Source organism: Ursus maritimus, unplaced genomic scaffold, assembly GCF_017311325.1.
Source record: "Ursus maritimus isolate PB19 unplaced genomic scaffold, ASM1731132v1 scaffold_3, whole genome shotgun sequence".
Lineage (NCBI taxonomy): Eukaryota > Metazoa > Chordata > Mammalia > Carnivora > Ursidae > Ursus > Ursus maritimus.
The window spans coordinates 69,623,307-69,648,000 of NW_024425563.1; the positions used below are offsets into that span (position 1 = coordinate 69,623,307).

Sequence of the window (24,694 nt, forward strand, 5' to 3'; positions counted from 1 at the left end):
CTTTTTTTTAAGGAACATATTTGGCTGGCATGTATTTTGTCCATGATAAACTAATTTTAAAAGATGAAATTTTATTAGATAAGTAGCTTGAATATTACAAAGAGAAGTACATTAAAAAATACCAGCAGTACAATCTCTTCAACAATTAAAATGACAGGCTAAAAATAAAAAATAAATAGTCCCTTAGAACACATAATTTGCTGCTGGAAGTCTATATTCTTCTTCTTTGCTTTAATGGACGACTTGTACTCACATCCTCCAGCTTGCCTTCTGGAGGTTTTGGCACAGGTGAAATTACCTAGTGTAAAAAAAGAGAACCACCAAAACTTAGTTTTTATACTACAAGAATAAGTAAACTATTAGAAGGGGTAGGATATACATCTAGTAGTCCAAATCTTGCCATCACATTTGAGGAAGAGTGAGCCCAATTTCAGGGTACAGCCTACGATCTAGGCACAGAGCAAAGTTCTCTGTCCAAACACTGATGGGAGTAAAACTTCTAAAGCCATTTAACAAGAAAAAAAATTGGAAGGGAGAAAAGTAAATATATCCTCTGCTTTAACAATCCTTTATAGATCTGAAGTCACTTGCTATCTTATGGATACGGATAGACATCCTGATTCTGCATAACTCAAAACATCTGATGTATTTGGAGATTAGACACATGGAGCCTTGAAGGGGGGGGGAAGATGAGAAATTTGAAGAAATAAGCAGAAAATGGTATAATCCTCAATTTCCTAGGGAAGTGAAACCAAACACACCATCAGAAAAAGAGTGGACAAGGTGTTAAAGCAGAGTATGACAGTCTTCATTTAAATGCACAATTACTAGAAACTGTATTTAAGTTGTAGTTAGTATTTCTCAATTTTGTTCTACTGTTTCCTTACCTAGGATTTGGACCTAACAACATTTTTTTTTGAGATTTTATTTATTTGTTTGTCATAGAGAGAGACAGCGTGCACGACAGGGGGAAGAGCAGGCAGAGAGAGAAGCAGAGTCCCTGCTGAGCAAGAAGCACCATGCGGGACCTGATCCCAGGACCCTGGGACCTGAGCTTAAGGCTAAGGCAAACGCTTAACCGACTGAGCCACCCAGACATCCCCTAACAACTTTTTTCTTGAAAATATAGTCAGCTCTGGCTGAGAGAGCTACGTATCTGTATCTATGCCTCAGTTCAACTGTATCTGAAGGAAGGAAGGGGACCAGCACAAACTAAAAAATTTAAAGAGGCTTAAGCATGGAAATTGTTCATAGATTTTTGTTATTATAAAATAAGTCCTCACCCTTAATCAGATAATTTTGAGGTAAAAAAAAAATACACATAAATTAAGCCACCTTAGACTCCCTTCATCGCACTGTAAAATACATACACAACTGCATGAAAAGCACTTTCTGAATCTCAAAGTTAAAGTTTAGGAGAAAGGTCTTTCTTCCTCAGATTTCTAAAAGGCTTGCCCCATAAAAAGGTATCTTGCAAAAGTTAATTCAAATGTTAGCTTTCATTTGTGCTTAGAAAATGGAAAATGATCACATAAATAACGTGTTAAAAAAATTACTACTTAAGTAGCACAATCGAGTTGCAATCTATTTGAGAAGCTGACATTTTGAAATGCAGACCTTAGGGCCTAGTCTTTAGAAATCTCATTCTGTGGCTATTTTTATCAAAGAAGTAAAAAGCATTTTAATTTGATGTAATTTGTAATAACTCTGAACTTGAGAGAAATAAGTTGTAATAATTTTCCTTCAACACAGCAGTTCTGTACTTTGGCTCACAATAGAACCATCTGGGGAGCTTTAAAAAGGGAGGGCCTGGGCTCCACTCTCACAGGCTGCCCTCACTGATGAAACCACTGCTTTTATATTTCAGATCTAGAATGATCTAAAATATGATCTGTCACTGTTTAAAGGATTAATGACATCAAAGCACATATATTTCTGTTAGATTCAGTTAATTCAACAGAGAACTGTAGAAAACCACATCAAAAAGCTGAAAATGAAAAAAACCAATGACATTAGTTGCCACAAATCTCCATTTAGTTGTTAGTCCTATGACCAAATGGTCTCTTAAGACGGGTTTTTTAAAAACGATCTTACCTCTCGAAGTTTATTCCGAATTAAATTCGCTGTTGTGTTCAACGAGTCATCATGCATGTCCACTTTAGGTATGTCTGGTAACAGAGGCCCAATCATAACCTCATTACTACTCGTGCTTGTTTCAAGAAAAGTTCCAGTTTTACGATCATCTTCTCTTCTTCTTTTCCGCTCCTGCAGTTGTGTTGTCCTAGGCATAAATCTGTCAACTGCCTCGGAAGAAGTAATAGTCTTCTGTGCACCAGGGCAGACCAACGAATTTTTTAAAGGTTTCATTTGTATCTTCTGCGAAGAGTCATCGTGCATACAATGCTCCGCTGTTTCAGCGTGGTTCCTACTGTCCTGAGAGAAGTTCGATGCCCTGTCCGTATGTTCCCCTGATGAACATGCACATTTTGAGGAAAAATAACATAAAGGCAATTCACAAGAATAAGGAAGACAAGGATCTGAGTTGCCAGAAGAAGTGTTCCGTGTGGCTGCACGAAATCCAGACGTCCCTGAATGGAAGTCCTGTCTAAAATCTTTTGTGTCTTTAAGCTCTGTAACCAGTTTCTTCTTTGTCATGTAATGATCTTTATATTACAATTTAAAAGGTAAGAGAAGAGGAAAAAGAAATGGTTCATTTATTGTTTTCTTCATTCAGAAATGTATAATTTTTAAAACAAACATTACTTTAAAATGTTAACAAATGCTACCCCGAAAAATTTATTTCTTGAGCAGGCAATACCTTCATGTGTTTAAAAGCTAAAAATTAGGATAAAGGGTATATTAGTGTCAAGCTTCACTCTTTCTATGCTCCCCATATGCCTGGTTTCCACTCCTCCATTAGTAATCCCTTTTCTTACTTATTTATCTGTCCACTATGTCTTACTTTTCCTCCTCCCACCTACTCCTCTTTTTCTCCCATAGTACCCATTTCTCTGCGCCTTTGCATTCTTCACTTAACTGTAGATCTTCGAGGTTTTTTCTAGGTCATTCCACAGAACGCTCTTTTTTTCACAGCTTCGGAGTATTCTACTATATGAATGTATCATGCTGCTTAGTTTGTGATTGTTAGTTTTTAAAGGCGGCAATATGCTGGACCCGTATTTTCTCATTTTATTTGCCAAACAACCATGAATGTTTTCCTGGAGCTATTCACATATCCCATAGGTTAATGTTCAGTGTCTACTAATGATCAGGGACTCTCAGTAGCTCTCTTGCCAAATTTTCAGGTGAGTTTTCCAAGAGTCTTCCCACCTTATTTCTCTCTTCACCTCTGCCACACGCCACTTCCCCAATCAGTCATAAACTCCTCATACTCAATAACTGTATGGACACTGACTTTGTCTTTCAACTAAAGGGTGGGAATTTGGCAATCTGAGCCTCCAGTATTATTCAGATTTCAGACCACACTATTTTAGTCCAATTCTGAGTGCTCTATTCCTACAATCCTTGTACTAGATCCCATGACCCTACACCAGGCACCTGGAATTCGTGTTTGGGGAAACTCAGCTGGGAATATGGGGCACATGGTTAAGTGCTGGTCAAAAGTGGAACTTTTCCATGTTTAGCAGTCTTAGATTAGCAGTTGGTAACTAGTCTGCAAATCATAATTGTTTCTCACTGCCTTTAGGTCAAGCCTTAATTCCTTAGCATGGGATACAAGGCCCTTAATGATTCAGTTCCTGTCCTCTTTCCTAATCTTATTTCTCACTGCAGCCCGTGTTGTGGATATGCTGTACTACTCATGTTCCTTCAAACGTATGATGCTCATTCATCCATGCTACTTGGCCTCCCTTCCCATCCTTTCCTCTCCCTTCCTCCCCCTTTCCTCTTCCATTACTCCCTTCTGAGTAATGTCTACTTATCCTTCAAAACTCAGCCACCTCTCTCATCCTGTAGGAACTCTTCCACAAACCATCATCTCTCCCTTTCCAGCCGAGACTACTTAAGAGTGCTGCACAGAATCCTGCAGTTCACAGCTACTCAGGATTGTGACCATTTATCTGCCTCTCTCCCCACTAGACTGGGGGCTCCTGATGATATACCTCGCAGAGGGCCTGACACATAGGAGGTGTTTAGTAACTGGCTTTCCATACCTTTATTTTTAGTAGTTCTTGCTATATAAGCCTTTCTCTCTTGTAATTTTTTTCTAGTTTCTTCAACTGTTTCAAATTCTGGAGCATAGCACACATGAAGCAATCCACCAAAGAAACTCTGTTCATCCATTTTTCTCTTGGCTGTCCTGAACAGAAATACGAGATAGTATGATTTATCAATCTTGATTTACTTAGGATGAAAGCTGAACTAGTATACAATGCACTGACCTAAAGAGCAAAGTTCAGGTTTTGCCATGTGTACATACATCCTATTGTTTGGGAGTTAAGATGTTCTGCTTGTGGATGGTACGGACTCTACTGATCTGGTGCATACTCTTCAAGCCTTTCATCCCCTCTCCCTTTAGTGCTACCAGGTTTTGAGCTAAGTTATCCACACATAACCTGACTCCCTTTAATTAACTTAGCAGCCAGCAGTTAACCTGAGGTATACAATCTGTGGTCATGAAATAGAGACTTCTCTGTGTTAAATGGCCCTTAAGAGTTAGCTCATACCCAAGAAAGAGTTAGCTCATACCCAATTTAGCCTTTTCAGTACAATGAGATTCATACATAAAAATTAATAAAAATATTGGGGCGCCTGGGTGGCTCAGTCGTTAAGCGTCTGCCTTGGGCTCAGGGCGTGATCCCGGCGTTATGGGATCGAGCCCCACATCAGGCTCCTCTGCTGGGAGCCTGCTTCTCCCTCTCCCACTCCCCCTGCTTGTGTTCCCTCTCACTGGCTGTCTCTATCTCTGTCGAATAAATAAAATCTTTTTTAAAAAAATTAATAAAAATATCATAATCATAAAATCTTTAATAATTAAGTAAATACTGAATACATAACTAATCAATGAGAAAGGATGATATTCAACAAATACTTATTAAATATATATGAGTGGCCAGGCCTTATGCTATAATAAATATTTAAGTACTTCTTTGCCCAGGGATAATGATTAAAATACTGAGATTTTACCATGCACCAGGTAGTGCCCTAAGTGAATTAACATTTCATAAAAACCATATGATGACACTGAGGCCTAGGGAGATTTATAACTTAGCCACGTTCACAGTAGTTTGTGGAGCTATGATTCAAATTGAGATGTTGACCTCCACAGCCTATTGTACTACGTGCTGTGGGAGATGCAAAAGCTCTAGAAAATATGCTTCCCTAACCATGAGGGGCAGGCAAGTTGGTTAGGCAAAGTGAGATTATATATGAGAGCAAAATGAGAACAATACATGACCCCACAAAATCAAGTGCTTTCATGGCAGACTGCAAGTGCTGTTCATAGTACAGAAAGACAACAAATGGTGGGGCGCCTGGCTAAGTTTGTAGGCCATTCTTGATCTCAGGGTTGAAAGTTTGAGCCCCACGTTGGGTGTAGAGATTACTTAAAAATAAAATCTTTAAAAAAAGAGAGACAAGGAAAATATGAATAGTAATAGCCAAGGAAGGATGGGTCTTGGAGCAAATTAGTGAAAAGAATGGGGTGCACATAAATCTACATAAGGTATTTCATACTTCAGCCTTATTGAAGCACAGAGTTTATGTTGTACAGAAAGCTGGAAAAGACTGGGTCAATTCACAATGATGCATAACATTAAGAACTTCAATAGCTAATGTTTACTGCATTCTGAACATAGGAGGCACTACATTTAGCCCCTTTACAGGGATTATTTTATACCATCCTCACACAACCCCCAAGGTAGGTCCTTTTACCATACAGATTTCACAGAATAGAAAAAAACAGGCTTGTTGAGGTTAAATAACTTGTGCAAAGTCATGATGTTGATAAGCAGTGGAGTTCAAAAACTTACTCCAAACCCATTTTTTAATCTGCCACAATACATGACCAAAGACTGTTAAGCATGGGAATGACATTTAAGACTAGAGTAAGATAAAAATAATATAGGGCCATGTTAGGGTATTGAGTAATTCAGGTATGAATAAGGGACAACTGGGGTCAAAGTGATAGCAAAGGGAACGGAGGAAATGAAACATGCTTAACTTGCACATTACCTTGCACTTTGTAAATTCATAAATTTAATAAGATAAACTTCTGTAAAGTCTTCTGCTGGGTATTCATCTAGAGCATTATACTGTTCAATTGCACCATATAGAGCAAATCGCTCAACTAATTCCTTCATTGCTCCCACTGCAGGAACTCCTTGTATTAACAAGTACCGAGATTCCAGATTGATTGTATATACCTAAAAGAAATGCAAACACATAAAATGTACTTTCCAAATACGCCTAAGACATATCTTCCTTAAAACATAGCAAAACAACCACCTCTGGGGATTAAAGAGTACACTTATCATGCTGAGCACTAAGTAAAATATAGAATTGCTAAATCACTATATTGTACACCTGAAACTAATGTAACACTATGTTAACTATACTGGAACTAAAATTAAAAACTTAAAAAGCTCTGAAAAGAAGAAACATTCTGTTCAGCCGGTCTGCAGAAAAAGTAAAGAATAAATTCAACCCCTCCGCTCGAGGGCCTCTAATTAAAACACAGCCTATCTTCAATCGACATACTTTGCAGAAGTTGGCTCAGAAGTAGTTTAACTAGAGAGAGGTAACAAAGATTTACCATGCGCCAAGCGCTACTCTAAACACGTAAGATACAATGACTAAAACAAAGCCCTGTCCTTTCGGAGCTGACGTTATAGCAGCTGACCAAAGGGTTCGTGAGAATCATGACTTTACAGCAGCTCATCCAAGGGGTCGTTGAGTACCAGTTTCTCATACCCATCTCCAATGACTGATGGATAGGACCGCAACCTTCAAGCCTTTATTTACATAAACTGGTCATGTGGCGCTAGAGTTAAGATAAAGCCATCCGGAATAGCGAATGAAACCAAAATCACTTTACCCTGACAGCACGAGGCCGCCGCCCCTCCCGATACTTGGCCCGCGTGTCGCATACAGCCCTCTGGACGTGGTGGTCAAATACACCTCCAAGCTGCCCGCCACTCGACGCCATCTTGTCTATTTGGGCCCTTGCAAAAACGACAACATCCGCCTCGTCGCATTCCCGTTCACCCAATAAGAGAGGGAGATGGGTCAAGGCGTGCCAGGATTGGCTGGGGAATCGACAGCGTCGGGCATCGTTTCCTGTGAGTGAGACCTCGGTGAACGAGGTGCCGCCCTCCAGCGGCCTGGCGGAGATACCTCCGAGAGCTGGAGCAGCTTGCTTGCCCCTCCTCGTTTGGGCTCGAGCGGCGAGAGGGGCGTGGCCGCAGGGGGCGGGGCCGATCGATCTTCTCTGGCTCCGACGCCCTCGGTCTGTCCAGTGGCCAGCGTCCGCTCGAGTGGACGGCGGGGGGTGGTCCTCGCTTGTAGATGATGTGGGGCAGCGATCGCTTGGCGGGTACAGAGGGTGGTGGGGTAGCGGTGACGGTGGTCTTCACCAACGCTCGCGACTGTTTCCTCCACTTGCCGCGGCGCCTCGTGGCCCAGCTGCACCTGCTCCAGGTAACGCGCCGGCCCTGGACGGGGGCTCCCGGCCCAGCCTCGGGACACCTGGTTGGCAGCCTGGGTTAGTTAGGACGTGGCCGAGACCTTTTAGGGACGCGGCGGCCCTCAAGCCTCTCCGGGCGGCGTGGCACGGGCTGCCGTCGTCGCCACCGAGCCGTTCAGAGGCCAGACTGAGGGTCCCTCGAGGGCAAGGCCGGCGGGGGCAGGCTTGCAACCCACACCGCGTCTAGGCAGCCCTGGGCCTTTAGCTTGCCGTGTTCCAGGTGTTTTCACTCGGTGAGACTGGGCTTTGAAACATCCTAATAATCTACGCCTGCGTTCAGAATATTTTTCCAGTTTGGAAAAGCTCCTGGGGAGTCGCTAATTTTTATTTTTATTTTTATTTTAAAAAATGTTTTTCTTGCGAGTGATTTCCAGCTGCCTGCACGGCTGCCGTCCCGGCCTCCAGAGGGAGGGGTAGGTTTGATTTGCAGAGTCCCTGTGGGTTAACAGGGTACGTTAACAGGGATTGAGCGCCATTGAGCGCCGTGTCCCCCGAGCGGGGTAGGTTAATAAAATAAGGTTCTTCCCTGTGTCGCCGATGCTCGAACAGTTCCGAGGTGTACCAGGAACGTGCAGTAGAATTATGCATATTTGGAAGTCCATAGGTAGGATTACTTGAACCTCTGCCGTCAGTTACCCTTTTAATTAATTAATTAAAAAAGATACAGCCTCCGCATTTTCGTAACTAGAAATAGAGGCACACAGTCTATGAGTTTGAGTATGCTTATGCGGGCAAAGGGGTAGAGTATTTGAAATCCTGGATGCATGGTACCCATCACTGGCTAATTATGCAGGAAATACGTAAATATTTAAGTTAACGATAATTTTAGGTATCTTTCCACTTTACTTTTCTGGAGCTATTTTTCTAGATTTTTTTTTCCCTAGAATTATTGGTTTAGAGGGCATAGGTTATTAAAGTAGGAAGTCATGATTTGGGAGTTAACGTGTTGAATTCTTTTATTTGGGCTGAAGCATGGAGTACATAATACCTATAATGCTGTAATAGGAAGAGGGTCAGAAGAATAGTTTCCTGGCCTGTGTCAGGTTTACCTTTAAGCTCTTCAGAATATGAATGTTCTGGTCCTTCTCAGACCTATTGAATCAAAATCTTGGGGGGTGAGCTTCAGGCATCAGTAATTTTAAAAATATCTTTGGGCTACTTGGATGCATAAGAATTTAGACCGACTGTTATAGAATCATAGAATGTTGATGGCGAAAGGAACCTGGGGTATCTAGGTCATTTCTGTGCTTTCACATGTTAGGAAACTAGCTCCTAGGTGGGTACCATTTCCAGGTAAGTTGTCCTCTAGTCTCTCACTTACTCTGCAGCATCCAGACTGGCCTTCTCACGGTTTCTTTCATAACCCAGCTCCTTTCCTACTCTGTACTCTTATCTGTGCTATTCTTTCTCCCCAAAACGTTTTTCTTCATTTCATGCCTTCAAAAACTGAGCATAATCTTACCTCCTCCACCTAGCTTTCAAATTCTTGGTTGCTCACGTTTGTCTCCTTTCCAAAACTTCGCTGTCGTGTTTATGTGACACATCTCACTTGTACTCTACTGTGTGTTTCAGGTATCGTCTTGCTTATCCAAGTCCTTATTTCAGGACTGGATACCCAGTAGATGCTTTAACTCGGAATTTTTTTAACCTTGGCACTTTAGGCTGGATAAGTTTTTGTTGTGGGGGACTGTGGCGGGTATTAGGATATTTAACAGTATCTTTGACCTCCATCCACTAGATGCCAGTAGCACACCTCCTCTTCAGTAGTGATAGCCAAAAAAACAAAAACAAAAACACCACGTCTCCACCCTTGCCAGATGTCTCCTGGGGAACAAAAATCACCCCCAGTTGAGAACCATTGCTTTAACTCAGTTATTTTGTCTGTATGCTGGGCTCGGTGCTCGCTGTGATTGCTGAAATGGGGGAAAGGATTCACGTCCACACTGAAAGCAGACAAATAAACCTAAATTGCCGTCCAGAAATGGCCAGGTACAGACTTGTCATTTCTTTTGTGTTGGCAAAGGAGAACCCAGGCCTCGGATCTGGCCGGTCCTAAGGCCTGACAATCTGTGATTTCACCTGAAAGCTCCCCCCAGGTGATACCAGTACTACAGGTATAGGCAAAAGCAGGTAGTGAGTCATTTGTTGATTGACCTCCTGGGAAGTGGGCTCCTTTCTCTCCAGTCTGTTGGTTTCTCTTTACCCGAGGTTCTGTGGTTCAGGGGGAAAAGGTTTTACGTGAAAACGGATTCATATTAGTCTGCAAAGTTTACTAAATCCAACTGAACGTATATTATGGCTATGGAACTGGTTACTGCGTTTTGACCAAATGAATAATTAAAGTACTTTTGCTGCTTAATAAAGTTGATTTTCCCCTTTTTCGGTGAGTTGGTAGAATCCTCCTCTTTGACATTTCAGGGCGTATTTTGTATTTCCTTAATTAACATCTCTGGTTTTGAAAGTTTCTTCTTATGAAATAGAAGTTGATCTGGATTATATGCCACAGACTGTGATGAAAGAGTGTGGAAAGCACCCGAGGCGGGCCGGCGGGTCGGCAGGTGGGCCATCTTCGCCCCTGTGACCTCAGCTCACACACTTACAGCTGACATAGCTAATTTGGAATTTGACTCCAAATCCAGGGCTCTGTGTACTTTATCCCACTGTGCGCGGTGGAAAAGTTTTGTCACCCTGAGCAGTTGGACTATCCTGTGAATTGTGGGAAAGATTATACAACTAAGTGATACACGATGACTTCTATACAAAGTTTTAATAACATTTTAATAACAGGGCTAATTTAAAGTACATTATATTGCCTCAGAAGTGGCTCCAACATCCTTTGAAATTTTTCCTAGATAAAGAAACAATAAGTGGCCTATAACCAGTTTTGAGGTAGTAAAATTTGATGTAAATGAATGAATTTAATATTTAATAATTGAATGAATTTATTTAGATAGAAATAAATGACTTTAATAATACAAAAACTTCCTGAGATGGTAAGTTTTGTTGGCTATTATTGAAGTCCTTTTTATTGAAAAAATGACATGTGTGCAAATGCTTATGATACAATGTTAAGTGGGGAAAAGGATACTAAAGCATGAGTATAAATATACAACTATTTAAAAATTTTTGCATAGAAAACAGGATTAGCTAGAAATAGACAAAATTGTTCATGTGGTTGTCTTGTTGTGGAGGGAATATCAGTAATTCCTTTTTTCCTTCCAAGTTTATATATTTTTTAAGGTTTCGATAATGAGTTTGTATTTCTTTAATCATAGAAAACATTGTTTTTTAGTCCTTAGCCACAAACTTCACGGATTTTATATAATTGCTCTTAATGAGAATGCATTTTATATTTTGATTATTTTTTTTATTTATTTTTATTTATTTATTTAATGATTTTTTATTATATTATGTCACCATACAGTACATCCCCAGTTTCCGATGTAAAGCTCGATGATTCATTAGTTGTGTATAACACCCAGTGCACCATGCTATCCCATTCCCCTACCCCCCTCCCCTCTGGAGTCCTCAGTTTGTTTCTCATAGTCCATAGTCTCTCATGTTTCATTCCCCCTTCTGATTACCCCCCCTTTCTTTATCCCTTTCTTCCCCTATTGATCTCCCTAGTTCTTATGTTCCATAGATGAGAGAAATCATATGATAGTTGTCTTTCTCTGCTTGACTTATTTCACTTAGCATTATCTCCTCCAGTCCCCTCCATGTTGCAGCAAATGTTGAGAATTCGTTCTTTCTGATAGCTGAGTAATATTCCATTGTATATATGGACCACAACTTCTTAATCCAGTCATCTCTTGAAGGGCATCTCGGCTCCTTCCACAATTTAGCTATTGTGGACATTGCTGCTATGAACATTGGGGTGCATATGGCCCTTCTCTTCACTACGTCTGTATCTTTGGGGTAAATACCCAGTAGTGCAATGGCTGGATCATAGGGTAGCTCAATTTTTAACTTTTTAAGGGACCTCCACACTGTTTTCCAGAGTGGCTGTACCAACTTGCATTCCCACCAACAATGTAGGAGGGATCCCCTTTCTCCACATCCTCTCCAACAATTGTTGTTTCTTGCCTTGTCTATTTTTGCCATTCTAACTGGCGTAAGGTGGTATCTCAGTGTGGTTTTGATTTGAATTTCCTTGATGGCTAATGATTTTGAACATTTTTTCATGTGTCTGTTAGCCATTTGTATGTCTTCATTGGAAAAGTGTCTGTTCATATCTTCTGCCCATTTTTTGATTTGTTTATTTGTTTCTCGTGTATTGAGTTTGAGAAGTTCTTTGTAGATCTTGGATACCAGTCCTTTATCTGTAGTGTCATTTGCAAATATATTCTCCCATTCCGTGGGCTGCCTCTTAGTTTTTCTGACTGTTTCCTTGGCTGTGCAGAAACTTTTAATCTTGATGAAGTCCCATAAATTCATTTTATCTTTTGTTTCTCTTGCCTTTGGGGATGTGTCATGAAAAAGGTTGCTTTGGCCGATGTCGTAGAGGTTGCTGCCTATGTTCTCCTCTAGAATTTTGATGGATTCCTGTCTCACATCGAGGTCTTTCATCCATTTGGAGTTTATTTTTGTGTATGGTGTGAGAGAGTGGTCAAGTTTCATTCTTTTGCATGTAGCTGTCCAATTTTCCCAGCACCATTTATTGAAGAGACTGTCTTTTTCCCACCGGATGTTTTTTCCTGCTTTATCAAATATTAGTTGCCCAAAGAGCCGAGGGTCCATTTCTGGGCTCTCTATTCTGTTCCATTGGTCTATGTGTCTGTTTTTGTGCCAGTACCATGCTGTCTTTGTGATCACAGCTTTGTAGTACAGCTCGAAATCCGGCATTGTGATGCCCCCAGCTTTGTTTTTCCTTTTCAACAGTTCCTTGGAGATTCGGGGCCTTTTCTGTTTCCATACAAATTTAAGGACTATTTGTTCCAGTTCTTTGAAAAATGTCCTCGGTATTTTGATCAGGATCGCATTGAAAGTGTAGATTGCTCTGGGTAGCATGGACATTTTAACTATGTTAATTCTTCCAATCCATGAGCATGGAATATCTTTCCATCTTTTTATGTCTTCCTCAATGTCTTTCAAGAGTGATTTATAGTTTCTAGAATATAGGTCCTTTACGTCTCTGGTTAAGTTAATTCCAAGGTAACGTATGGTTTTTGGTGCTATTGTAAATGGGATGGATTCCCTAATTTCTCTTTCTTCAGTCTCGTTATTCGTGTATAGAAATGCAACTGATTTCTGAGCATTGATTTTGTATCCCGCCACGTTACTGAATTGCTCTATAACTTCTAATAGTTTGGGAGTGGCTTCTTTTGGGTTTTCCATATAGAGTATCATGTCATCTGCAAAGAGAGACATTTTGACTTCTTCTTTGCCAATTTGAATACCTTTGATCCCTTTTTGTCGTCTGATTGCTGTTGCAAGGACTTCTAGTACTATGTTGAATAATAGTGGCGAGAGTGGGCATCCTTGTCGAGTTCCTGATCTTAAGGGAAAGGCTTCCAGCTTTTCCCCATTGAGAATAATATTTGCAGTAGGCTTTTCATAGATGGCTTTTATGAGATTGAGAAATGTACCTTCTATTCCTACACTCTGAAGGGTTTTAATCAGGAAAGGATGCTGTATTTTGTCAAATGCTTTTTCGGCATCTATTGAGAGGATCATATGGTTCCTGAGTCTTTTCTTGTTGATATGATGTATCACGCTGATTGATTTGCGAATATTGAACCACGCTTGCATCCCAGGTATGAATCCCACTTGATCGTGATGGATAATCCTTTTAATGTACTGTTGGATTCTATTAGCAAGTATCTTGTTGAGGATTTTGGCGTCCATATTCATTAGGGAAATTGGTCTGTAATTCTCCTTTTTGATGGGGTCTTTGCCTGGTTTGGGGATCAAGGTAATATTGGCCTCATAGAATGAGTTTGGTAGCTTTCCTTCTGTTTCTATGTTTTGAAATAGCTTTAGGAGAATAGGTATTATTTCTTCTTTGAATGTTTGATACAGTTCCCCAGGAAAACCATCCGGGCCTGGAGTTTTGTTATTTGGAAGGTTGTTCATCACTGATTCAATCTTTTCATAATTAATTGGCCTGTTTAAAAAATCAATTTCTTCCTGTTTCAGTCTTGGTAGTTTATAGGTTTCCAGGAAGGCCTCCATCTCTTCCAGATTGCTTAATTTATTGGCATATAGCTGTTGATAAAAATTTCTAATAATTCTTCATAATTAATTGGCCTGTTTAAAAAATCAATTTCTTCCTGTTTCAGTCTTGGTAGTTTATAGGTTTCCAGGAAGGCCTCCATCTCTTCCAGATTGCTTAATTTATTGGCATATAGCTGTTGATAAAAGTTTCTAATAATCCTTTCAGTTGCATTGGTGTTGGTTGTAACCTTCCTTTTTCATTCATAATTTTATTAATTTGGGTCCTTTCTCTATTCTTTTGGATAAGCCTTGCCAGCGGTTTGTCAATTTTATTGATTCTCTCAAAGAACCAGCTTCTAGTCCTGTTGATCTGCTTACTGTACTTCTGGTTTTTAATTCATTGATTTCTGCTCTAATCTTGGTCAGCTGCTTCCTTGTGAGTGGATTAGGCCTGTCCCTCTGTTGCTGTTCCAGCTTCTTGAGGTGAGAATATAAAAACTGCATTTTAGATTTTTCTGTTCTTTTGAGTGAGGCTTGAATGGCTATGTATTTCCCCCTTAGGACTGCCTTTGCAGTATCCCATAGGTTTTGGACCGTTGTGTTTTCATTCTCGTTGGTATCCATAAATTGCTTAATTTTGATTTCCTGGTTTTTCGAGTCATTCTTGCAGGATGGTTCTTAGTCTCCAAGTGTTTGAGTTTCTTCCAAATTTTTCCTTGTGGTTGAGTTCCAATTTCAGAGCGTTGTGGTCTGAGAATATGCAGGGGATAATTTCAGTCTTTTGGTATCGGTTGAGACCTGTTTTGTGTCCCAGAACATGGTCTATTCTTGAGAATGTTCCATGGGCATTAGAATAGAATGAGTATTCTTTGGTTCTGGGGTGTAGTGTTCTATATATATCTATGAGGTCCAACTCGTCGAGTATGGCATTCAAAGCCTTTGATTCTTTGCTTAGTTTTTGCCAGGGTGTTCTGTCTATTTCTGATAGTGGAGTGTTGAGGTCCCCTACTATTAATGTATTTTTATCTATATGTCTCTTTATTCTGGTTAAGAGTTGGCTTGTGTATCTTGCTGCTCCCCTGTTGGGGGCATATATATTTATAATTGTCATATCCACTTGTTGAATACTTCCCTTAAGAATAATATAGTGCCCTTCTGCATCTCTAACTATAGTCTGTAGTTTAAAATCCAATTTATCTGATATGAGAATTGCTACCCCAGCTTTCTTTTGAGGTCCATTTGCGTGAAAGATGGTACTCCATCCCCTTACTCTCAGTCTGAATGCATCTTTGGGTTCGAAATGAGTCTCTTGTAGACAGCAAATGGATGGGTCATTTCTTTTTATCCAATCTGCAACCCTGTGGCGTTTTATGGGATGGTTCAAACCATTTACATTGAGACTGATTATAGAGAGATATGATTTTAATGATGCCATGTTGCCAGTAAAGTCTTTGTTTCTATAGATTGTGATTTTCTGTTCTGTATCACTCTTGGGGCCTTTTTACTTTTATCGAACTTTTATAGAATGGTTACGAAATTGGTCAGTGACTGGCGATTCTGGAAGGTCTTTATTTCTCCATCCATTCTGAATGACAGCCTTGCTGGATAGAGGATCCTTGGTTGCATGTTTTTCTCTGAAAGAGCTTTAAAAATGCCCCCCCAACCCTTTCTCTCATTCCAGGTCTGTGTAGACAGGTCTGACGTAATTCTGATGCCTTTGCCTTGGTACATGAGAAATTTCTTTGCCCTGGCCACTTTCAATACTGTATCCTTGGATCTAATATTGGCGAATTGCACTATGACGTGACGTGGCATAGGTTTGTCATGGTTGAGCTTGGGAGGGGTCCTCTCTGCCTCTTGGACACGAATGTTTGTTTCCCTTGCTAGATTAGGGAAGTTTTCAGCTACAATTTGTTCAAATATCTCTTCTAGACCTCTGTTTTTCTCCACCCCCTCGGGGATGCCGATGCCTCCCTCCCCCTTCCGTTTATCTTCCGATATCTGTGCTCGGTTTCACGGCTCCCTGCTTTGTACCCTGCTTCGTACCTCAGTACTCCGCTAGAGATGTTCATTTGTAGAGATCCAGATGTATCTTCCTGCGTCTCAGGCTGATTCCGTGGATGTTCAGGCTGGTCTGGTACCTATCCAGCTCGACTCAGGGGACCAGCTGAAAAAGGGATCCCCTACTCCTCCGCCATCTTAACTCCCAGCCTTAAGTTTCCTATATTTTGATTTTTTGTACTTACAATTCCATAGTTGTATAACTATCAAAATTATTGCATATTATAAAATTTCTGGAAGTATACATAAGAAACTATTAACAGTAATTATGTCTGGGAACAGGAACCTAGCTTCTTGTTTTATGTTTTTGTAATTTTTGTGCTTTTACCAAGTACATTTATTCTCTTCTAATAAACAAATACTGTTACATTTTTAAAGTTCATGATATATTTCTACTTGACTCATTCTTTACTAAAATAGTAAATTTGTAGCTTATTTGATAATTTCCCCATTAATAGACATTGAAGACAGTCCTAACTTTTCACTGTTATAGAAGATACTGCAGACATATGTTCTGGTGTGGTTTTCTTCTTCTTTTGATCATTAATTCAGAATAAGTACTCAAATATATATATATATATATATATATATATATATATATATATATGGCTCAAAATTGAGGTCAATTCATTGGCTACCTATTGCCATTTCGAATTTTGGAATGGTTGAATGAATTTGTAATGCCATCATAAGAAAACAAGGGTATTTTTTTTACTCATTGCATCACAAGCTTTGGGTATTGGAATTGATTATAGCTTTTTAAATGCTCTAATGAGAGCTATCACCCATCTATAGAACTCTTTTTGTATGTATGGGTTGCAGTAATAGTTTATCTCTTATGTTAATCGAGAAAAGCATATAAAAACTCTCACTCCCTCCTTTCTTATTTCTCCCCCCCCTTTCTTATTTCTTGAATAAATAGAATCAAGCTATAGAAGTAGCCTGGGGTCACCAGCCTGCATTCTTGAGCTGGGTAGAAGGCAGGCATTTTAGTGATCAAGGCGAAAATGTGGCTGAAATTAACAGACAAGTTGGTCAGAAACTTGGACTCTCAAATGGGGACCAGGTAAGTACAAAATGTGATGACTGTGCTATATTATGTGACTTTAAGGAGAAAGTCAATGGGGAAAAAAAAAGTTCAAATTAATTTTTTTAAGGAGGCAAGATGACACCTAACTTGCATGGTACTATAACCAGTCCAGGATATTCAGGTTAACTGTATACTGTTGTTAAGTCATTATCTTGTAGTCTGCTCCCTACTTGAATTTGTGTTCTATTTTACTCACTTTCCACATTTCCTAATTTTGTTTGTGTGCAGTTATTTTTGCTTTATGAATTATTGCATTTTATTTACTGTTATCGAACTTCATTTGTTTCTGGCAAATCTTCTAACTTTCCAGGGTCATACTTGATTTTAAAAACTATCCAACAAAAGAATTGTTATTTTTCTATTTTTGTTTTGCCTATGAAATTAATATGCTTAGGTTGTAAACCCCAAAGCTAAAGGACTTAGGTCTGTGTTTTCATTTTATTGTATTCACCAATTTATTCCCTTCTACATATTTTATTTATTTATTTATTTTTTAAAGATTTTATTTATTTGACAGAGATAGAGACAGCCAGCGAGAGAGGGAACACAAGCAGGGGGAGTGGGAGAGGAAGAAGCAGGCTCATAGCGGAGGAGCCTGATGTGGGGCTCGATCCCAGAACGCCGGGATCATGCCCTGAGCCGAAGGCAGACGCTTAACCGCTGTGCCACCCAGGCGCCCCAGTTCCCTTCTGCATATTTTAAACTACAGAAGTAATACACATTCATTACAAATACTTTACAATTGAAAGTAAAAAAATATCTTTTCTCTAACCCCAGCCTCAAAATGAACGTGCACTGTATGTTGGGATTTCAGTACACTTTTAGGATTTAAAGAATGGGATCATATATATTTTCTGCAGTTTTCCCCCCACAAAATATATTAGAGATACCTTTCCATGTATTACAAACAATATGCATTGAACATCTCTGTATATAGATATGTAATGAAATACTACAAATGAATTGCAGAGTCTAGGGGGCTGCACATTTAGAATTTTGATAAACGGGACTACACGGCATTCTATTATCAGTTTCCCATGACAGTATCCAAGAGCATCACATCTTTTTAACTTGTTTTGAACACAGACTAATTTTGTTCATGCATGTTTTTGAGAATGAGAATAGGCCACTCATGAGAAGTCCATAGGCCTAGTATTAGTCCTTTGCTTACCCTAAATCTTTGGTAGAATCTTAAAACTTCAGCACCACAGCGACCCTCGATATCACTAACTTTGGTGCTTTGCTCTACAAACCTGGGGAGATAGAACATTTTGCCCAGGATTGCATAGAAAGTTAAAGTTCTGCTCTCTTCGAGTATGTGGTCCTTCCCTGTGGGAAACACCAGCTTCCTGTCCCCAAGCTTGGTGTCTTCACCAGCCTCACGACAGTGCTGTGTGTTTTTAATGCCTGTTTGCTTCAGAGTGAGCTGTTACCTGATTTTCTGCAGATCCTCCGGGTATTGTGCCTAAGGCAGTATCGCCCAAGGAGTAGGAACAACGTGGACTGGCTCACCCAGGATTATAGCTTCTTGGTGGGCAGGAGCTGCTTTGTGCTTTCCCAGAATCACTCTTTCAAATAGGGTATTTGGGAGATGCTGATGGGAGCTTCACCGATGGTGAGGCATTGGGGGGAAATGCAGCTCCAGTCCACAAAAGCAGAGAAGGAAGGCTGGTTCAGTGGAGCACGTAGTACTTGGTGGCTTTGGGTTTTACTCTTCAGTCCCCAGAAATGCCTATAGAAAGGGGGAAAGGAAGTAAGGCAGTGGATTCCAGCTGCTTGAGACACACTAGCATTTCATGTATTTCCACAGACCGGAATGAGGGCACATTTGTTCTACTTTACTTCTAGCTGTGAATGCTTATACTTGTCAATAATGGGTTCTGATCTCTCTCTCTGTATTTTTTTCTTACTTTTCTAGAAGCGCCATGGCTTGAGGATAGTTATGAAACTAACAGTCATAAAACTTTTAGAAATAATAGTGTGTATATATTAGATCAAGCCATGACTTGATGTCATTATTGTTTCTTCTTACATTTTAATTTACATTTTAAGTTAAATTTGTTAATGGTTATCTTTATTATCATTTTTTAAAGTAGGCTCCACGCCTAGCGGGGAGCCCAGTGTGGGGCCTGAACTCACAATCCTGAGATTGAGACCTGAACTGAGATCACGAGTTGGATGTTTAACTGACTTAGCCACCCAGGCACCCCACTTCTCTTTTTTTTAAATTTTTTAAAGATTTTATTTATTTGACAGAGAGAGCGAGCGAGAGAGCGCACAAGCAGGGGGAGCAGCAGGCAGAAGAAGAGGGAGAAGCAGGCTCCCTGCTGAGCAGGGAGCCTGATGCAGGACTCGATCCCAGGACCCCGGGATCCTGACCTGAGCTGAAAGCAGACACTTAACCTGCTAAGCCACCCAGGTGCCCCTTATTTTTTAAAAAATATGTTGTGCTAGGATATATTTTCCTTTTTTCTATCATTATTCGTGAGACAGTTTTTTCCTAAAATGTTGAGTATATCAAGACCTAGGTAAGAATAAGTGCTTCCTATCTGTCCGATGGAGGTCTCCACGACGCACCCAGGCACACGTGCACACTCATTGACTCGCTCACACTTAATTACTTACCTAAAGAGAGAACTTCTTATTTCCTAGGGGTACAAAAAGTCTTTTAAAAATAGTTTTACATTTTCCATTTTTTCCAGGTGTTTCTCAAGCTGTGCTCCCATGTGGTGTCTTGTCAGCAAGTCGAGGTGGAGCCCCTCTCAGCAGATGACTGGGAGATACTGGTAAAGAAAACACAATGAGAACTAGCCCAGTTTGAGGTTAAACTACTTCAGCATAGTTGTTCGTTTACAGGGAAGTATAGTTGACACACGGTGTTACCTTAGTTTCAGGTGTGCGACCTAGTGATTGATTTCTTTTCTAGACATGGAACGACAAAAGGTAAAGTGAATACATCTTATCGTTTGTTGGTTGTAGGAGCTGCATGCTGCTTCCCTTGAACAGCATCTTCTGGATCAAATTCGAATAGTTTTCCCAAAAGCCATTTTTCCTGTCTGGGTTGATCAACAGACTTACATATTTATCCAAATCGGTAGGTGCTATTATGTTTTCCATTGTGTTCTACACCAAAGTACTGATCCACAGCAGAGGTGAGCGTGTACTAATGAGCTTTCTTTTCCACACAGTCGCACTAATGCCAGCCGCTGCTTATGGAAGGCTGGAAACTGACACTAAACTCCTTATTCAGCCAAAGACCCGCCAAGCCAAGGAGAATACGTTTTCAAAAGCAGATAATGCACAGGGGGAATTTCGTAATTATGGAGGAGACCAAAAAGGATTGACAGTCACTGGGTCTAATAAGACAGATTCAGAGGTTACAGCTGACTCACCATCCGTGCCAAGCTTATGGACTATCATAGGAAGTATTTTTTCTTTTGGGTCTGAGAAGAAACCGGAGCTCTCCTGGGGTTTAACTGAAATGAATGCGTTCAAAACTATGCAGTCCAAAGTTGTTCCCCTGGACAATATTTTCAGAGTGTGCAAATCACAGCCTCCCAGTGTGTGTGATGCACCAGCAGCTTCGGAGTTTCACAAACACTGTGCCGTTCACGTATTTCCGTGGGACCAGGAATATTTTGGTATGGAGCCCAGCTTTACTGTGACCTACGGAAAGCTAATTAAACTGCTTTCTCCAAAGCAACAGCAAAGTAAAACAAAGCAAAACGTGCTGTCACCTGAAAAAGGGAAGCAGACCTTAGAACCACTAGGTCAAAAACCGACCACCTCGGACCGCAGTCAAGAAGCCGCCACGGCGTGTGTGCTACCGGTAGTCTGGAATGGACTGGAGGAGTTGAAGAATGCCACCAAATACGCCAAAACTGTAGAAGCTCTTCATCTTGGGAAAGTCTGGGTTAGTATAAAATGTACTATTAGGGAGAAAGCAATTTTGTGTTGCTTGAAATTCTCCAGATTATGAATTAGAATAACGTTTTGTATACAGTTTGCAAATCAGTATAATAGGAGTGTCGAAAGTCCCTGCAGGGACACATTTCTGATTGCAAGGTAAAGTCCTTGTTTGGGTGAAGATTGTGTGTATTTTCTGTTTAAGGAAACTTAAGCTATAAGATACAGGCGCAGAGAGGTCAGAATTACTTGCCCGAGGTTGCATAGTAAGTACAACTAGGATTCACACCCAGGCGGGCTGACTCTCGGGTTCTCACTTAGCATGGGGTGCCTTACGAAGCCTCACATCTTTAATACCTGCAGAAGGTTTGTTCCCCAGTTCCCGAAAGCCAAGGAAGGACTTGCTTTGTGTCGGGGGCAATGCCCACGTAGAGAGAGACCCATAGCGTGAGGGGGCACCTGGATTGGCGTGTACCCAGAACCTGCTTACCCTGCTGGAATCTACTCTTTAACTGTGGGACTGTGAAGGGGAGGAGAGCAACCAGTGTCCACCTTCTCGTCCTGGCCTCAGATAGTAATGCTTATTTAGTTTATGTGGAACGAGTCATCAGCCCCTTTTATTTGAACTTAATCTGAGCCATTGTGAAGTGAGACTTCACAGTGAGAAAGGGAGGAAATTATTAGGACAAGGAAGAAAAATAGGAGAGGAAGGGAGTCTCTTTTGTAGATTTCTTCTATTGCCAGTTTCACCTCTGACCTCTGTGCTGGCTGCTTACAGAGTTTGCATCTCTTTGGCCTACATCCTTTTCTAAAATTTCAGACCATCAGCTCGTTATTTTCCATTAGTTCTTAACTCCTAGCTAAGGAGATCCTGCTGCATCTTCAAAATAAAAATGTCTAACACTGAGCTTGTTAGGATTTCTCTTTTCTGTTTATGGTTCTGCCATTTGACGAAATACTAGTTTTTTTCCTTGAAAACATGGTGAGGACAGGGTGAAGAGTGCCAGGTAGAGGCCTAGAGACCATGTGATATGGCAGCGAGGAGCCCGCACCTCCCGCTCCACGTGGGAGGTTGGCAGCCACGGGCACGGAGGAGTGGCAGTCCTCAAACAGCCTTGCCTGGAGAGACCCAGGTTGATGGATCTCATTCGGAAGAGGGTGTGGAAGAAAGAAAGCAAGGGGAAAGTGGAAATGTTTGTGATACAACAGGGCCTGATTATCCATCTGGTTACGCTTACAAATCGTGGTAACTTCCACCAATTTACCTGAGTTCATAGAGGTTAATAACAATATGTATGCTATGGAATGTTTTTAAATCAAGTTTTCACATATTTATTTCTATTTATTTTTCAGATTCCAGATGACCTGAGAAAGAGACTAAATATAGAAATGCATGCAGTAGTCAGAATAACTCCAGTGGAAATTACCCCTAAAATTCCAAGATCTCTAAAATTACAACCTAGAGAAAACTTAGTGAGTTCATATTTATGTTATATCACAGTTGTTTTACGTGTCATATAAAATTTCTAGTTGCTTCGGCCAAGTAATAAGAATGTTGTATTCCTTTTTCCTAGAAGGGCAAAGAAGTCTGTTTTATTTTGTTGTGGTAAACTGTATCTAATGAAATGCTATTTAACCATTGTTAAGTGTACAATTCAGCATTAATTACATTCATTATAGGCAATCATCACCACCCCCTATTTCCAAAACTTTTCTAGCCCCCAAACAGAAATTCTGTGCCCATTAAGCAATAGTCCCCATCCCCTCCACTCCTGGCTCCTGGTAACCATTATGTAATCGATATTCTGTCTATGAATTTGCTTGTTCTGGATATTTCTTCTAAGTGGAATCCTATGATATTTGTCCCGTGCATCTGGCTTATTTCACTTAACCTGTTTTTAAGGCTCATCCAGGTTGTAGAATGTATTTGTTCCTATTTATGGCGAGATAATATCCCATTGTATACCTCATTTTGTGTATACCTCATTTCGTTTGTCCATCTGTGGATGGACCCTTGGGTTGTTTCCACCTTTTTGGATATTGTGAATGTTGCTGCTGCGGACATTAGCATACAAGTCTCTGTTGAGTCCCTGCTTTGAGTTATTTTGGGTATATACCTTGGAGTTGAGATGCTGTATCTTTTTTTTTTTTTTTTAAGAGAAAGGAGAGTAGGGGGTGGGTAGGGCAGGGAAGGGAGAGAGATTCTTTTTTTTTTTTTTTTTATGATTTTTTATTATATTATGTTAGTCACCATACAGTACATCCCCGGTTTCCGATGTAAGGCTCGATGATTCATTAGTTGTGTATAACACCCAGTGCACCATGCAATACATGCCCTCCTTACTACCCATCGGTCTATCCCATTCCCCCCACCCCTCCCCTCTGAAGTCCTCATTTTGTTTCTCATAGTCCATAGTCTCTCATGTTTCATTCCCCCTTCTGATTACCCCTTTTCTTTATCCCTTTCTTCCCTACTGATCATCCTAGTTCTTATGTTCCATAGATGAGAGAAATCATATGATAGTTGTCTTTCTCTGCTTGACTTATTTCACTTAGCATTATCTCCTCCAGTGCTGTCCATGTTGTAGCAAATGTTGAGAACTCGTTCTTTCTGATAGCTGAGTAATATTCCATTGTATATATGGACCACAACTTCTTAATCCAGTCATCTGTTGAAGGGCATCTCGCTCCTTCCACGATTTATTGTGGACATTGCTGCTATGAACATTGGGGTGCATATGGCCCTTCTCTTCACTACATCTGTATCTTTGGGGTAAATACCCAGTAGTGCAATGGCTGGATCATAGGGTAGCTCAATTTTTAACTTTTTAAGGGACCTCCACACTGTTTTCCAGAGTGGCTGTACCAACTTGCATTCCCACCAACAATGTAGGAGGGATCCCCTTTCTCCACATCCTCTCCAACAATTGTTGTTTCTTGCCTTGTCTATTTTTGCCATTCTAACTGGCGGAAGGGAGAGAGAATCTTAAGCAGTCCCCACGCCCAGCACGCAGCCAGATGTGGGCTCAATCTCAAAACCCTGAGATCGTGACCTAAGCCCAAATCAAGAGCCAGACGCTCAACCGATTGAGCCACGTAGGCACCCTGAGTTGGTAATTCTGTTTAACTTTTTGAGAAACCAAGAAGTGTTTAGTAAGAAACACACATATTGTGTATATTATGCCAATGCAAATATGGATAGTTTGGCTTTTTTTTTTTATTAAGTACGCTCTATGCCCAAAGTGGGGCTTGAACTCATGACCCCAATATCAAGACTTGCATGCTCCACTGACTGAGCCACCAGGTACCCTGATAACTTGGCTTTTAAAAGATAGATATTTTTCCTACTCCACGTAATTTAAAAAAAAATTTCCCCCATGTTGTTTCAGTATTGATACTGCAGCCTGAAAGTGCTAGACCGCTCATTAACAGGGTAGTGTCACCTGTGCCAGATTAGTTTACCGGTTCCCAGAGAACGGCGATACAGGAAAATTATTGTGTTATAGGTTTTAAAACTCCAGACAGGATTTTATTCTTCTGTGATTATTCAGAGGATACTTTCAGATCTTTCGGATCATGAGGGTCATTATGTCATGGAAGAACCATTTTAACACAACTTTCTAGTTGATGAAACCCCAGATAACTTATATACTGGAAAAGTGGAAAACAAATAGAATAAATGCCATTTCCGTAACAGAATGTAACTGAACATTTAACACCCTGGCAGAATGGTGCACGGTGATTTCTAGTGTTAACTTTTTAGTTAATCTTGGTATTTT

General features: G+C 40.5%; 2 protein-coding genes across 4 annotated transcripts in view; one reads left to right on the forward strand and one right to left on the reverse strand.

The window, feature by feature from the left end:
• Positions 1-51: 51 nt before the first annotated feature.
• Positions 52-7,199, reverse strand: RBM48 (RNA binding motif protein 48). The gene is made up of 5 exons (XM_008686236.2): positions 7,055-7,199; positions 6,193-6,383; positions 4,173-4,318; positions 2,095-2,663; positions 52-298 (listed from the first exon to the last, which is right to left on the reverse strand). The coding sequence occupies exons 1-5, from the start codon at positions 7,163-7,165 to the stop codon at positions 212-214; spliced, it is 1,104 nt and encodes a 367-aa protein (XP_008684458.1). The 5' UTR covers positions 7,166-7,199; the 3' UTR covers positions 52-211.
• A 253-nt stretch (positions 7,200-7,452) lies between these two features.
• PEX1 (peroxisomal biogenesis factor 1) overlaps positions 7,453-24,694 on the forward strand; it is a 48,250-nt gene continuing 31,008 nt past the window's right edge. The window contains exons 1-6 of one of the 3 annotated variants that reach the window (XM_008686232.2): positions 7,453-7,656; positions 16,842-16,985; positions 19,712-19,795; positions 19,989-20,103; positions 20,198-20,922; positions 22,269-22,388. In XM_008686232.2, the coding sequence (XP_008684454.1) occupies positions 7,525-7,656; positions 16,842-16,985; positions 19,712-19,795; positions 19,989-20,103; positions 20,198-20,922; positions 22,269-22,388 (1,320 nt within the window). In that variant the 5' untranslated portion in view covers positions 7,453-7,524. The remainder of the gene's footprint in view (positions 7,657-16,841; positions 16,986-19,711; positions 19,796-19,988; positions 20,104-20,197; positions 20,923-22,268; positions 22,389-24,694) is intronic. The other 2 variants (XM_008686230.2, XM_008686231.2) reach the window with 2 other exon arrangements.